The sequence below is a fragment of the Ahaetulla prasina genome, chromosome 3 (genome assembly GCF_028640845.1).
Source record: "Ahaetulla prasina isolate Xishuangbanna chromosome 3, ASM2864084v1, whole genome shotgun sequence".
NCBI lineage: Eukaryota > Metazoa > Chordata > Lepidosauria > Squamata > Colubridae > Ahaetulla > Ahaetulla prasina.
The window spans coordinates 182,038,498-182,054,907 of record NC_080541.1 but is presented as its reverse complement, the minus strand read 5'-3'; the positions used below and the strand labels follow the sequence as shown (position 1 = coordinate 182,054,907).

At 37.6% G+C, this 16,410-nt stretch overlaps 2 protein-coding genes across 12 annotated transcripts in view; both read left to right on the top strand.

Moving 5' to 3' along the window:
• RAB44 (RAB44, member RAS oncogene family) overlaps positions 1–16,410 on the top strand; it is a 123,978-nt gene that overhangs the window by 27,674 nt on the left and 79,894 nt on the right. For 9 of the 10 annotated variants that reach the window (XM_058176040.1, XM_058176038.1, XM_058176043.1 and 6 more), the window contains 5 exons: positions 1,142–1,223; positions 3,812–3,926; positions 5,848–5,949; positions 6,821–6,897; positions 7,692–10,412. In XM_058176040.1, the coding sequence (XP_058032023.1) occupies positions 1,142–1,223; positions 3,812–3,926; positions 5,848–5,949; positions 6,821–6,897; positions 7,692–7,779 (464 nt within the window). In that variant the 3' untranslated portion in view covers positions 7,780–10,412. Of the gene's footprint in view, positions 1–1,141; positions 2,393–3,811; positions 3,927–5,847; positions 5,950–6,820; positions 6,898–7,691; positions 10,413–16,410 lie in introns of those variants that run through there. The other variant, XR_009154281.1, reaches the window with a different exon arrangement.
• Positions 15,449–16,410, top strand: part of C3H6orf89 (chromosome 3 C6orf89 homolog) — a 29,984-nt gene continuing 29,022 nt past the window's right edge. Inside the window, exon 1 of one of the 2 annotated variants that reach the window (XM_058176077.1) lies at positions 15,449–15,584. The gene's annotated coding sequence lies outside the window, so the exon portion shown is untranslated. Of the gene's footprint in view, positions 15,655–16,410 lie in introns of both variants that reach the window. The other variant, XM_058176076.1, reaches the window with a different exon arrangement.

Sequence of the window (16,410 nt, the reverse complement as noted above, 5' to 3'; positions counted from 1 at the left end):
GGGAACTATGAAACGATTAATAGTAGTGCAGATTCAGTAAATAGTTTGACAGTGTTGAGGGAATTATTTGTTTAGCAGAGTGATGGCCTTCGGGAAAAAACTGTTCTTGTGTCTAGTTGTTCTGTTGTGCAGTTTTTGTCCTCCCAAAAAGCTAGGTACACCTTATACTTCGGAGTTCAAAAAATATGGTAAACTGAATTGTTGAATTGTCCTGCAGCAAGTTGTCCTGTGGTGAGTTGTTCCACAGAGAGTTGGCCGTGGCAAGTTGACTGTAGTAAGTTGACTGTGGCAAGTTGACCATGGTGAGTTGGCTGTGAAGGGTAGTCCCATTGTGTTTCCTACTGCCTCTGTCAGGGTCCCTTTTGGAGATAATTAGCTTTTTGTATACTAGAGGCATCTTCCAACTAACATGGCCCTTTTAAGTGCCAGGATGTGCTATATAAATCAGGGGTCACCAACCTTTAGGACCTCAGTGACCACTAAATTCATAATTTTAAATCCCGAGGACCACTAATATGAATTTTTTAAAAAGATAAATAGTATTTAGTGCAATATAAAAATGCAAATAATTTTTCTGCGGACCACCAAAATTTTCTCATGGACCACCAGTGGTCCACGGACCACTGGTTGGTGACCACTGATATAAATAATGCACCAATAGAGTGAATTCTTTTTTTCCTGGCACTTTTGTTACTTAAATAGGACTTCTGATAAATAATGGAAAACATTATTTTTTTCTTCTGTATATCTAATGTTGTTCCTTCCTTGCATTGTGATACGATTGGACAACCATGCTTTAAGTTGAACTTTACACACCTTTAAAGGAAAACATAGGCAGGATGTGTATCTTCTTTACATTATCTCATTTCTCCTAGGAGGATTTTGCATAAGCTTCCATTTCTTTTCTTTTTAATGGTACAGTTAACATGAAAGACAATCCAAAGTCATTCTCTGCCTGCAAATAGCAATTGCTAGGTAAAACCTTGATTTTATTAACACCTGCAAAATGATTGATCTTCAATATGCTACTCCTATCTGTAAAATTCCTGCTTGCATTCCTTTTTGTTTTGTTTTATTTTATTTGAGCCAGCTTGAAGCTTGACCTGAATTCTATTGTAAATAATTGCATTGTATTCTGTAGGAATAGACTATCGGATCAAAAACCTGATTTTGGATAGCAAATGCTTTGCTTTACGTCTGTGGGACACAGCTGGACAAGAAAGGTAGTATAAAGGCTGCAAAAATAAGGACAAAATGTTGGGAAACTGACTTTGGACTATGCTCAAGACTGGTGTGATTAATGTGGATGGATAATGTTTGTTCCCAGAACTGTTGCATGGCTTTAAAACTGCAAATTCTGTTATTGAAGGGAAAGTCCCATCAGCAGATCATTCATGCAACCGTTCATGTCACTTCAGCCATTCAGTGCAATTGCTTAATCAATGTAAGAAGTCAGACTGTAGCATCTCTGACTGAAGGCTTTATATGAACATTTATTTATTTATTTATTTATTTTGTCACAACATCATACAAAAAGATTATATAGTATATACACATATAAACATATATAGGAAGAAGAAAAGAAAAACAATAGGACAGGAACGGTAGGCACGTTTGTGCGCTTATGCACGCCCCATATGGTCCCCTTAGGAATGGGGTGAGGTCAATAGTAGAAAGTTTTTGGTTAAAGCTTTTAGGATTATGAGAAGAGACCACAGAGTTAGGTAAAGTATTCCAAGCACTGATGATTCTGTTACAGAAGTCATATTTTCTGCAATGTAGATTAAAGCGGTTGACATTAAGTTTAAATCTATTAGTTGCTCTAGTATTATTGCAATTAAAGCTGAAGTAGTCTTTGACAGGAAGGACATTACAATAGATGATTCTGTGAGTTAAACTTAGGTCTTGTCGAAGGCGACGGAGTTCCAAGTTTTCTAAGCCTAGGATTTCAAGTCTGGTGGGATAAGGTATTTTGTTGTTTTCAGAGGAATGGAGAACTCTTCTTGTAAAATATTTCTGGACACGTTCAATTGTATTGATGTCAGAGATGTGGTGAGGGTTCCAAACAGGTGAGCTGTATTCTAGAATTGGTCTAGCAAATGTTTTATATGCTCTGGTTAGTAGTGTGGTGTTTTTGGAAAAGAAGCTACGCAAAATTAGGTTTACAACTCTTAGAGCTTTTTTTTGCTATGTAGTTGCAGTGGGCTTTGGCACTTAGATCATTTGACATGAAAACTCCAAGGTCTTTAACGGGATGGGGGTCGTCTGTAAGGTAATGTCCATCTAGTATGTACTTAGTTTTAGGGTTCTTTTTTCCTATATGTAAGACTGAGCATTTGCTGGTTGAAATTTGGAGCTGCCAATTTTTGGACCAAGCGGTTAGATGGTCAAGGTCGTTTTGAATGATAGAAGTGTTGTCTGTGGTGTTAAACATATAACCTTTATATGAACATATCATAAAAATGTATTTGTCTCTCCAGGTAATTAGTTCCAATGTTGAACTGTCGTTACCTTTTGAAGATTTTTCTAACACTGTATCCCATGAGTCCTTTTGTAATTTAAGGTCATTATTCTATGTCTTTCTTTGTGGGACAGAGGCTCTTTATCAAGTGGTTGAAAAGTGCAATCATAATTCCCTTATCTCAATGATAAATGTACCCACTCCTTAATCCCTTTTTACAGATAGTCCTCGATTTAAGGACTGTTTGCCCACGGCCTTGGATGAACAGCACATTAGTTACAACCATTGCATCACCCTTGCGGCCCACACGATCTCAATTCGGGTGCTTGGCAACTGGCATGCATTTACAACATTTGTCTTGTGGTCACCTGATGGTGATTTGTGAATGTCTCAGCTGGTTTCCGATAAGCAAAATCTCAGTTCACTTAACGACTTGATTGACTTAATAATTACTTGATTTGCTTAACAACCACATTGATTTACCTAATAACCACAGTAAAGATGGTTGCAAAATTGTATCTGGTCATGTGATGATTTGCTTAACAACCAATATTCTCTATTGTCTCTATTGTCATAAGTTCAGGACTACCTGAATAAGATTTAGATTCAGGGCCTTGGTCATTCTTGTACTCTTATTCCGCCTTTTAAGAAGCTTTGTTAAAGTGGGATCTCCAGAATAGTGTTACTCACAGTACTTATGATGCCTTGACCAATGTAGCAGAATACGTACATTGTGTGATTCAGAAATTATCTATCCATCCATCCTAAAATAGTTTTATGGTATAGTTTATGAAATTTGTAGCTTTGTGTACTTTAAAAGATATTGTATCTTTTATAGTCATATCATATCATAGTCATAATATGTGCATATATGCATACAGTATTCCTAACAACAACATTCCCTTTTTACAACCCTGTAATCCCTGAATTAGGGGTAGAGTCAGGGTGATTGGATGGAGCTGAGCATTTACTGGCTGGATGCCCTTCCTGATGCCATACAAAGTTCACAACATATATTTTTTCTTTAGGTCCTAGGAGAGAAATATCTGCTTCTACCTAGGATTGAATCTTCAACCTTCCGAATGGGAGGCAAGCCACTAGGCCACCATGTTGCTCTATTCCTAACAATAACAACATATTAAATATATTAAACAACATATAAACTCTAAAGACCTTTTCCCTTCTAATTAAAATACATTTCAATTGTTAAAGTAAATTAGGTTTCAAGAAATTGAAAAGAAAATGTATGATAAATTTTAAGTTTTTTTATCATACACAATCATGCACATGAATCCGTATGTACAGTATGCACACACATATTTGTGAAAAAAATAACACGTTTCCTGACAGATATCACAGTGTCACCAAACAGTTTTTCCGAAAGGCTGATGGAGTTGTTTTGATGTATGACATCACCTCAGAATACAGTTTTACAGATGTGCGGTACTGGCTGAACTGTGTCCAGGTAAAGAATAAACAGCTATGTTCCACTGTTGTTTAATCTCAGTTTTTTAATTTTGATCTTGATGATTCTTAGAAATTTGAAACAATTTAGGAAGAAAAATACTGGTTGGTGCTGTGTGTGGTTACAGTCTGCTTCTGACAGTGTTTATTGCTTTGATAAATACATTAAGGATTGCAGCTCAATCTCTTGTTGTTGTTAATTGCAAAGCCATGTCCGACCCATCGCGACCCCATGGACAACATTCTTCCAGGCCTTCCTGTCTACCATCCTCTGGAGTCCATTTAAGCTCCTGCCTACTGCTTCAGTGACTCCATCCAACCACCTCATTCTCTGTCATCCCCTTCTTCTTTTGCCCTCAATCTTTCCCAGCATTAGGCTCTTCTCCAGTGAGTCCTTTCTTCTCATTAGGTGGCCAAAATATTTGAGTTTCATCTTCAGGATCTGGCCTTCTAAAGAGTAATCAGGGTTGATCTCCTCTAGGACTGACTGATTTGATCGCCTTGCAGTCCAAGGGACTCACAGGAATCTTCTCCAGCACCAGAGTTCAAAGGCCTCAATTCTTTGGCACTCAGCTTTTCTTATGGTCCAACTTTCACAGCCATACATTGCAACTGGGAAAACCATAGCCTCGACTATACGCACTTTTGTTGGCAGGGTAATGTTGACAGGCTTTTTAGTATGCTGTCTAACTTTCCTTCTCAGGAGCAAGCATCTTTTATTTTCTTGGCTGAAGTCCCCATCTGGGATGATCTTGGAGCCCAGGAAAATAAAATCTGTCACTACTTCCATTTCTTCCCCATCTATTTGCCAGGATCAATCTCTGTGATGTTACTCTAATGCATTTTAGTGATTTAGCTAAAAGTATAACAGCTGCTGCATAGATATAATATTATACCAAACTCTTTTAAAAGCATATATATTGGAAATTGTGTTATTAAAATAGTCACGGAGATGAACTTTGAAGTTTGTGTATCTCAAAGGTGCTTTTCTAAAAGGTAACTGGATTTTGTTTTTTTCCTTGAGAAAAATGTTTCGCTTCTCATTCAAGAAAACTTTTTCAGTTCTGACTTTATTTGAATTTGAATGATTCGGTCAGAACTGAAGAAGTTTCTTGGATGAGAAGCAAAACATCCTCAAGAAGCAAACAAATCCAGTTGCCTTTTCAAAAAGCACCTTTGAGGCAACCATGACCTGGACAACTGAGAATCTCCATAGAAATGGTTTGTATGGCATGGTTTATGACAGTGATGGCTAACCTTTTTGCTGTCGCGTGCCAAAACCGGGGTGAGCGCACGGGTGGTGGTGGTATCACAAGCGGGTGTGCCCATACCCATAATTCAATGTGGGCCCCCCTGCACTCCCCCTGCTTTTGGCACAGTGGGACGGGTAGGCCCATTTTTCGCCCTTCCCAGGCTCCAGAGGCTTTCTTGGAGCCTTGGGAGGACGAAAATGCCCCCCCCCTCCGCCGAGACCCTCTAGAGGCTGGAAACGGCCCGTTTCCCGACTTCCAGTGGGCCCAGCAGGCCAAAAAATCACCTGGCCATTGTGCGCATGCACACTGGAGCTGAACTCAGCCAACGTTCATGTGTCTACAGATATGGCTCCATGTACCACCTGTGGCACTCGTGCCGTAGGTTCACCTTCACGGGTTTCACTGGTTGTGAAACAAATCATTGACAATTATGCAATAAACCATTGTCAAAACAACTATTTGTAAACTAGCCATTGTTTTAAATGTTGTAACAAATTAGGCAATTAAAAGTAGATGTTGCATATTTTATATCTCCAAGTAAATGAGTATATTGGGTTTTTTTTTTATGGGTAAGAAACTTAATCCCAATAGATTTTCTTGTTTGTTGAAAGATTTAACAAAGCATTTTGATTTCATTTAACATCTGAAGAATTCTGTGCTTCCTCATAGGAAGGAGCTGGAGCTGGAGTCGTCATCCTTCTGCTTGGTAACAAAATAGACTGTAGTGTGGAAAGGAGAGTATCTGTAGCGAATGGAACATACTTGGCCAAGGTACACTTCCCTGCTTTTCTCTTATTTTAATTATTTTTCCACTGATGGTAAAAAATAATCCGATGTTACCTGGAAACATTTGCCACTGATTTAATTACTTTAAATAAAATATTAATAAAATGTTTAATAAATTATTTGATGAAATGTTAAATTAATTATAACAAACATGTACAAATGCTGGGCATTGCCCTAACTCTTTTGTATTCATTTGTCCAAGACTTACTCTCTGCAGGGAGAAATATAAAAATAATAATAGTATAGGCCTATGTTGATGGTACACTAAAACAGGCTACAAAAGCTAAAAATGAGGATAGGGAACTTCATAGGGCCGTGGTAGCTCAGGCTGGTAAGAAGCCTGTTATTAGAACACAGCAGCCTGCAATTACTGCAGGTTCAAGCCCGGCCCAAGGTTGACTCAGCCTTCCATCCTTTATAAGGTAGGTAAAATGAGGACCCAGATTGTTAGGGGGGCAATAAGTTGACTTTGTAAATATACAAATAGAATGAGACTATTGCCTTATACACTGTAAGCCGCCCTGAGTCTTCGGAGAAGGGCGGGATATAAATGTAAATAAAAATAATAATAATAATTAGCATTTATACCTGTATTTCATTGACATTGGCAGGTGGGTTCGTTTCAGTCAAATTACTTGCCAATGACAAAACCGTTTTTTTTTTGACCCAGCTTCTCTACTTCACTCCATCCAAGAATACAAACATTTGACAATATCCACTGTGATATATTGCATGTTCCAGATAAAATAGCAAGACTGAAAGTTGGATTCACTTTTGGGGTTTAAGTGTAAAATCTGTCAGTTCGAAACAAGTATGTGTTCCTTATCATCAGTGTCTCTTACATATTTTGTGCCAGGTGTATGGACTTCCATTTTATGAATGCAGTGCTGCTTCAGGTTACAATGTCAGAGAATCCATAGTACAGTTAGTCAGGTGAGTAATTAGTGTCAGCTCTTACTTAGATTGTGACAGGAAAAATACATTTCTTATCCAAAAACCTACAGCAGCAGAGATCTTCCTAAGGAGTGAATGAATTAGTGAACTTGTCAAGGGCAAAAAAATCAGGAAATAATGAATGAATAAAAGTTTATTGCATGTTAACACTCTACAAGAATCTGAACTACTAATGCTCAAGGCAAGTTGGTGGTAGATAAGAGTCAATGGAATTCAAGGTGGGCTGGACTTAGATCTCTTGTGGGTGCGAAGGGACTCATGACTTATGACGTGCTTGACCCCTCCCCTGGACTCAATCTGGTCATCTCTTACCGAAACTTTTTGAATATTCATTGTGGAATACAATGATGTCAGTTATACCCAGACTATTTTTATTAAAGGGAAGAATGTGTGTGAACTTCAGTATTGTATACTTTTTGTTTAAGGGGAGACTGCATGAAAGAGACCTGTTACTTCAAATGGTCTCAGAAATATTGTAAAATATGAGCCATAGTTGTATAGTGGTTAGAGTGCAGTACGGCAGGCTACTTCTGCTAACTGCTGACTGCCTGCGATTTGGCAGTTCAAATCTCACCAGGCTCAAGGTTGACTCAGCCTTCCATCCTTCCGAGGTGGGGAAAATGAGGACCCAAATTATTGGGGGGAATATGCTGACTCTGTAAATAGCTTAGAGAGGGCTGTGAAACACTATAAAGCAGTGTAAAAGTCTAAATGCTATTGCTATATAGTATGCAAAACAGTCTACAGACTATTTGTTTCTGTATTTATAATAGGTTGATGAAAACTCAGGAAGACCAATTAAAAAAGAAGGCTCTAGACTTGCCAGTGCAAGTTAAAAGTAAGAGAAGTTGTTGTTTATAAAGTGGAAAAGACTAATGGCTGTTGATCCTTGCGTCCATTGCATGATTGTCTATATCTTGAATCTGGACTGAATTCAACTTGTATAGTTTAAGAAGTTTTGCCACTCAGATGAAAATTGAAGATGGTCATCACTTTATAGATTTCGGACTTTGAGTTATTCTGGATTCCTGACCTGTTCTTTCCACTACAGATTCTGAAACTGTTCTCCATTGGAAAGTTGCCAAACAATTATGAAATCAGCTCTATTTCCCCTGCATTTAGCCATCTAATTCAATAGATTTGGTTTAGGGTCTGTGATTTCTATAGAAATGCTATAGGTCACTTACATTGCTGATTAAAATATATCTGTTAAAGAGACAATTATCTGTGCTCTGCTGTAGGGGATGACATGTTGATTAAAGAGACAGTATTGAAAACAGTGCCAGTGCTGGGGGGAAATGTTTATTTCATATAAGTTATGCATATGTTTTGGATTGTGGAACAAGAACAACAACAAATACTGGTTTTTGAAAAAATAATGGAAGAAGTATTGCACTTTGAGATTGGATGAGGGAACCACCTGTAATTCTTTACAAAGCTACAATATTTAACATTTTTTTCCTATGTTCTCTCCCACCCCATCCCTGTTTATATCTGTATGTCTGTTTCTGTTCACCTAGAGTAAGGGTCTGCAAACGTGGCTCTTTTAAGACTGGTGGACTTCAAGCAAAGTTGGCTGAGGAACTCTGGGAGTTGAAGTCCACAAGTCTTAAAAAGTCAAGTTTGCAGACCCCTGACCTAGAGAAAATCCCGAAGTGCCTCATGAAATTACTGTATGCTATCTAATAGAAAGGCAGGCCTCACATGAATCTTACAGAACTAATAGTCACAAGGAGTTCTGGAAATGTTGACTACCTGAATCTCATGTAGCAGTTAGCTTTTAATGGTTGTGGCAAGATGCAACTCCAGTTCTCCAGGCTTCTAGAGCAATATTCATCCCTTGCTCAGTTCAGCATATGGCAGTGTATTTTCAAGCTTGGCAGCTTTAAAATGAGTGGACTTCAACTCCCAGAATTTTCAGCCAGCATGCTGGGAACTGAAGTCGACCCATCTTAAAGTTGCCAAGTTTCAGAAATACCAGCATGTGTTGTCTTTAATTAAGCTACCCCTCTCTTTCTATCTCTAATACAGAGTTTCCTCTGCTTATTAATACAATTTGGTCGGTCTTTTTTGTGATTCCCAACTGATGGTAAAGAAGATTTTAATGTGTGGAAAGTTATCTATATTTCTTATTATTCTGTTCTGCATATCATATCATAGTGTGTATTTTTCTGTTTATGACATCCTTGTGCTGACAAATATTGGCATAAGAATGATAAAGCATGCAGGTACTGCACTGCCATTAATGTATAGTATTTCTTTTATACTGTACCAATTTCATTTTTAAGTATATGATATCCATGTACAGCTGCAGTTCACAGACCTTTAAATAAAGTATTCTATTCCCAATACACAGTTCGGTTTCTTTTCTCCATAGAATTTTAATGATATGCAGAGGAGGAGAAGGGGGGAGGGGAGAAACATGCAGATTTATTCTACTCTTGCCATTGTGTTTTAATTTGTTTTAATTTGTTCCCTGCCATTGGTGTCCTCAGGATGTGGCTAGAACAGTTAACATTGTGGCCATCAATGGTGGATTCAAAGCTCTAAGGTGAAGCTTTGCACTTATTTCCTAGGAACTCTTGGGGATTTATTTACTTATTTTAGGAAATTTATATTGCTGCCTATTTGCACATGGCGACACAAGGTGGCTTACAAGAATATAAAAACCTCATATATAAAACAATAAAACTAATAAGAGAATAATCACATAATAAATAATATAATAATATAATAACCCCCTACCAGTGGTGGGTTTCAAAATTTTTCACTACCGGTTCTGTGGGTGTGGCTTGTGGGCATGGCATGGCTTGATGGGCGTGGCTTGGTGGGCATGGCAGGGGAAGGATACTGTAAAATCTCCATTCCCACCCCACTCCAGGGGAAGGATATTGCAAAATCTTCATTCCCTTCCCAATCCAGGGTAAGGTTACTGCAAAAATCCCCATTTCTTCCCGATCAGCTAGGACTTGGGAGGCAGAGAATAGATGGGGGCGGGGCCAGTCAGAATTTTTACTACCGGTTCTCCGAACTACTCAAAATTTCCGCTACTGATTCTCCAGAACTGGTCAGAACCTGCTGAAACCCACTTCTGCCCCCCACCCATATATGGTTCCAAGTAACACCGCCAGCGAGCGATATATTAATACTATTAATCTTCTCATCGTTCCCATCACCAATCTCTTTCCACTTATGACTGTATGACTGTAACTTTGTTGCTGGTAATCCTTATGATTTATATTGATATTGATTGTTCCTGATTGCTTATTTGTACCCTATGATTATTTATTGTTTTATTTTATTTTATTTATTTATTTTTGTCACAACAATATATGTAGGTATCATACAAAAAGATTATATAGTATATAAACACATATATGAGTAAATATAAGGAGGTATAAGCATATATATATATAGGAAGAAGAAAAGAAAAACAATAGAACAGGAACGGTAGGCATGTTTGTGCGCTTATTATTAAGTGTTGTATCATTAAGTGTTAAATTGTATCCTATGACCATCATTTGTGTTGTAAATGTTGTACCTTGATGAAGGTATATTTTCTTTTATGTACACTGAGAGCATATGCACCAAGACAAATTCCTTGTGTGTCCAATCACACTTGGCCAATAAAAAATTCTATTCTATCTATTCTATACATATATTTATATAGTAGTTTTCTTGCAATTGTATGGAAACAGATTGCATTGTTTTCTTATGTGATTTTTAATGTTTGCTTTCCAGCCTGGCCTTGGGACTTCCTAGGAAATGATACTAACTGAATCTGATCCTTTTTTTGAGAGTAGCGAAGTTGGTGGACATCAGTTGGTGGACATCACCAATCTCTTTCCACTTATGACTGTATGACTATAACTTGTTGCTGGCAATCCTTATGATTTATATTGATATATTGACCATCAATTGTGTTGTAAATGTTGTACCTTGATGAACGTATCTTTTCTTTTATGTACACTGAGAGCATATGCACCAAGACAAATTCCTTGTGTGTCCAATCACACTTGGCCAATAAAATTCTATTCTATTCTATTCTATTATTGGCAAAAAGCAAAACAGAATATAACCTGTGATTATCAGAAAGGAACTCTTGGCCATTAGTAATAATCCTAGTTAATTCATCAATATGGGACCTAATTTTTCATCTTCTGATTTATTTTGATTGATTTGAAACATCTGCAAAATCATTTACCTAAAACAATTTCAAAAAAAATTAAATTCTGGAAAGATTTTTCATTAAAAAATCATAACAATTGAGAAATACTTAGTAAATTAAAACATCTTGATGAAATTAGGACAGTTTTGCCTGGAATTAAAAACAACTAGACTGGTGTGAACATTGGCCAATCTTGAGGAGATGGCCATTAAAACATATCTTTGCTATAGAACTTTGGGGGCAGAAGAGATATCAGAAGTACAGGTAGTCCTTGACTTAGGACCACAATTGAGCCCAACATTTCTGTTGCTACGTGAAACAGTTAAGTGAATGTCACCCCCTTTTTATGACCTTTCTTGCCACATTTGTTAAGTGAATCATTGCAGTTTTTAAGATAGCAACATGGTTTTTAAGTGAATCTGGCTTCCCCATTGACTTTGCTTGTCAGAAGGTCACAGAGGGTGATCACATGATTCTGGGACACTACAACTGTCATAAATGTGAACCAGTTGTCAAGTATCGAAATTTTGATCACGTGACCATCGGGATGCTGCAAGGGTCATAAGTGTGAAAAACAGTTATAAGTCATTTTTTTCAGTGACATAACTTAAAGTAGTCAACTTCATGAATTGTAAGTCGAGAACTACCTATAGACCTGTTTGGTTATCAGCTTTTTGAGTTTCCCTTAAAGTCCAGATTTATTTTGACATTTAATTACAACATTCTGTTTTGTTTGTTACTAACCTTTTTATTCAAAGATAGTTTTAAGCCATACTGAGACCTGTGAGATTGGACTGGCATACAAACCCAAGTAAATAAGGGAACAAATAAGTGAATGGTTCCCCACCCAAAAAGTCCCTTGCCCTCATTATGACCCACTTATTTTGGACTTGCTCTGTTGATCTCGAGATGGCTACACATCTTTGTGCAAGGCCTTGCTAAAAGGCAATTTGAGGGCTGTTGGCCAAAACATCGCATGGGTAGCCTGGAGGCACAGACAGGATGATGATATTGCCAAGTCTCCAATTTCCAGAGAAAAAGGGATTTTAAATTAAATTGTTTAGATAATAGTGAATAGACATAATTGAATAGAATTATGTTTACTGAGACACAAGCAGAACTTTAAACTGTTGTTTTAATTTTTAGTGAGTCATCCATTTGCTTGTTTCTTTGTGGGTTTTTCTCCGTCATCTGTTAATAGTCCTGAATGCACAGAAGAAGGATTTCAAGAAAACTGCCAGTTGTGTACAAAAGTACCTTTCTTACTTCAGATATCAAATTGCTACAACAGAAACACGTTTTTATGATCAACCTTGTTTGAAATATCTCCACTAGATGGCAGCAACACAATTTAAAATTAACCACTTGTGTTAAGCTTGGGCCAATTTGAATTTCTTTCAGAATTTAAATCTTTACAGCAATTTGAAAATCAACAGTAAAATGAGATCCTAATCAAAACAACTCTTTTAAAAGCAAGTTGGATTAAAAACAAGAAAAATGTATACTGATAATGAATCATCCTACAAATGAGTGAAATGACAGTGACAAAACTCAGATAAGTATGATAATTGGAACAATAAATTGTATTGTTGCATTTTGAGTTTTATTTCAAGTGAATATATGGCCATGAGTTAGTTTCATGCAACCCAGCAAAAAAAAAAAACACTTAAGAAAAAATACTGAGTACCTCTCTAAAATATTGTATTGCTGATTTATATACATGATAAATATTACATATTTTAATATCTATATGTTGTAAATTTTCTTCAGGAGATCAAGGCAGCATACATAACATTCCTTCATTTTTTTCTATAGGATAATGGCTGATTCAAAGTGACCTAGTGAGTTTCTGTAGCTAAGGATAAATTTATGCCTAATTCTGTCAAACATTCAGTTATTATCCAACCAACCTCTTTAACCTGTGTGTCATACTGACTTGCTATTCTAGGCTGTTAAAGCTTTAAATGGAAAGCTTACAATGAAGAAATTCAAGATCCCCAAACTATAAAGAAAACAAATGAAAGATCAAGACTTTAAAGAAGGCGACTAAATGGAAATCTGTTATCCATGAAGCAGTGTACAGAATTAGAATTTAGGATAAAGCAGCTGGTGGCATTGTCATATTGTTTATTAGTATATTTGAATTTGATTTTAAAAAATGTGCTCGGAAGTGTTAGAATTATTTAATAATAATAATAATAATAATAATAATAATAATAATAATAATAATAATAATAATACTTTAATTTGTATACCGCCCTTCTCCCGAAGGACTCAGGGCGGTGCACAGCCAGAATAAAATACAAAGAAAACAGTACATATAATATTAAGAACAACCCCTTAAAAAACTTATTCGATTGGCCAAAAATTTTAAAATACAGTAACACCCTATAAAAATTTATAAAAATTTTAAACCCATAAAAGCAAATTAAAATTTTTAAAATCAAGCCAGCCATTTCTAGAGGGTTCCAAAGAATGGGAAGAAAAATGGTGCATTTTAATATTTTATTTAATCCTATATGGTGTAAGAAGAAAGGATTTGGGATTATTTATTTATTATTTATTTATTTATTTTATTTGTCACAACAGTATATATAAGCATAAGCATGAAAATAACTTTGTAGCTTTTCAATCTTAAAAGCAGCTAGAAGCTATCTCTGACTCATTATTTTGGTTGCTTTCAAAATGCTGAGAGAACCGAGCCACTTTATTCAGTGGCACTTGAATACTTTTGCTGGCACTTGATGAACAAAGATGCATTACCTTGGGACTAAATTTTAAAAAGTCAGATGGGGAACTTTTGTAGATGCTTCCAAGACCTCAACTCTATGTCATTTTTCTTTTTAATTTTGTCATCGGTTTTGCAGTCATGATCTTAAATGAATGTGGCTTTCTAACTTTCTTCTGTGCATTGGGATGCAGTGAAGTTCTGGATATTTTCAGTTTTGCCAGTCATCAGAAAAAGAATTTACCTCTTGAAATTACTTTGCCTTTGTTACTTCCACTTGCCTTCCATCCTAACAGTGGGCTGTCAAGCTGCTGAATGAAAAATAACTTTACAACAACATAGTATGATTGACTCGATGTGCAATAAGTTTACATGGTACCATAGGATTGTGTGTTAATAGGATTCACTGGGTTAGGGATTTTTTTTTTCTTTTACTATTTTTCACTATGAGTTGTATTGGGGTGGGGGGTGCACAAAGTGAGGGGGCTCAGCCAATCTCATTGTACACATGTTGTACTCTGACAATAAAGGTTTACATTGAATCCTATCAGCCTCATTGGGTACTAGAAACTTATGCTTAGTTAAGCAGGTGGACACCGATACAAATTTTGTATACGGGACGCACCGGCTTATTAATTTACCTCAAGGGTGTCTTGAGGTAAATTAACTGTCTGATTTGGTTCTGCAACCCAACAAGACAGACACAGACTTCAGAAGATAATTAGAACAGCAGAAAAAAACCATTGCTACCAACCTACCTTCCATTGAGGACCTGTATAATGCACGAGCTAAAAAGAGGGCTGTGAAAATATTTAGACCCTTCAAATCCTGGACACAAACTGTTTCAACTCCTACCCTCAAAATGACTCTATAGAGCACTGCACACCAGAACAATTAGACACAAGAACATTTTCCCCCGAATGCCATTACTCTGCTAAACAAATAATTCCCTCAACACTACCAAACTATTTACTAAAAATGCACTACTATTAATCTTCTCATCGTTCCCATCATCCATTTCCTTCCACTTATGACTGTATGACTGTAAGTTTGTTGCTTGTAACCTTACGATTTATATTGATAATTTCCTGATTGCTTATTTGTATCCTATGAGTATCATTAAGTGTTGTAAGTGTTGTACCTTGATGAACGTATCTTTTCTTTTATGTACACTGAGAGCGAATGCACCAAGACAAATTCTTTGTGTGTCCAAACATAGCTGGCTAATAAAAAAAAATCTGTTCTATTCTATTCTATTCTCAGGGGTGACCAAACCTGGCAACTTTAAGACTTGTGGACTTCAACTCCCAGAATTCCTCAGCCAGCAAAGCAAAGTTGGCTGAGGAATTCTAGGAGGACACCCCTGGTATACCTAAACCCCGTTTTCTGGAGACAGAAAGCTACAATGTTGTTTGTGGTTCAGTGCGTGGTGGATGGGCAGAAAAAAGCTGCCAGCTTAATGGCTCATTATTGCAAGGATGGGTATCTCGAGAGTGCTGTATGCGCGACTGATTAAAATGTAAAAAAGACTCTTCCTTTGCCAGTTAGGAAAAGAAGTCTTTTTTTAAAAAACTTTTTAACCAGTCGCGCTTTGAGGATAGGGCTGAACGGAGAGCTACTGAGGCGAATGTGCCGCTGCGAATTTGAAGCGACGCTCCGCCCGACTCCGGAAGCAGGAAGCCCGGAGTGCAGCGGCTGGACTCACCCGGAGGGGCCTCTCGGGTCCATGTTGAATCCAGGTGGCTCGACCCGCCCGGGGCGGTTCATGGGGTGAGAAGGCGTTCGCGCTGTCGAGAAGCGGAAGAGGCACCGCCAAGCTTGGACCGAGGCTGTCGCTGGGGTGGGGAATGATATTTGCAGATTGTATCTCTTGGGGGGGGGGATCCCTGGAGGGGAGAGGTGGGTGGGTGGGAGATCCGCGCCCAGTGGGAGGGGAGCGAGAAGCAAGTCTCCGGACTAGCGCGAGGCCAGGAGGGCAACTCGAATGGCTTGTGGCCAAATGAATTATAGGGCAGCCTGCAAGCCCGTATGCTCGCTTCCTGGGATTGAGCCCCCACCCCATTTGAGGTTATAGGGGTTGACTTCCGAAGCAGACACGTATCAAGATTGCTGTTTGTTACGGTAGAAAGCCAAAGGGAACCAGGTGGGATGGAGAAACAGAAGCCCTTTTACCATTGACTGCCAAGTAGAATGACTGTAAGTCCTGGAAAGGATGGCTGTAAATTCATGTCAGAGGCTTCTGACATGGTGTATTCCCTGCTAGATAGGTGCTTTGAGGGATGAGGATTTTTTTGCTTTTGAACAGTGTGGTGCAATTGAGGAAAGTTCTATATCATTAGGTAGCTAATGATGGAAATCATGCAGTTGAATTTTATAAGGCTTTCTCCTTATGTGATGTTTTACAAGGCTTTCTCCTTATGTGATGTTATTTAACACTAGGATGGATGGATGGATGGATGGATGGATGGATGGACGGACAGGTGCATAGAGATTTTTTTTTAAATAAAGTACTCCTTTTAAGAACTACCATAATTAAATTCTTGATCCTGATGTTAACTTATTTAAGTTAGTGCATTTAGATAGTACAATACGACAG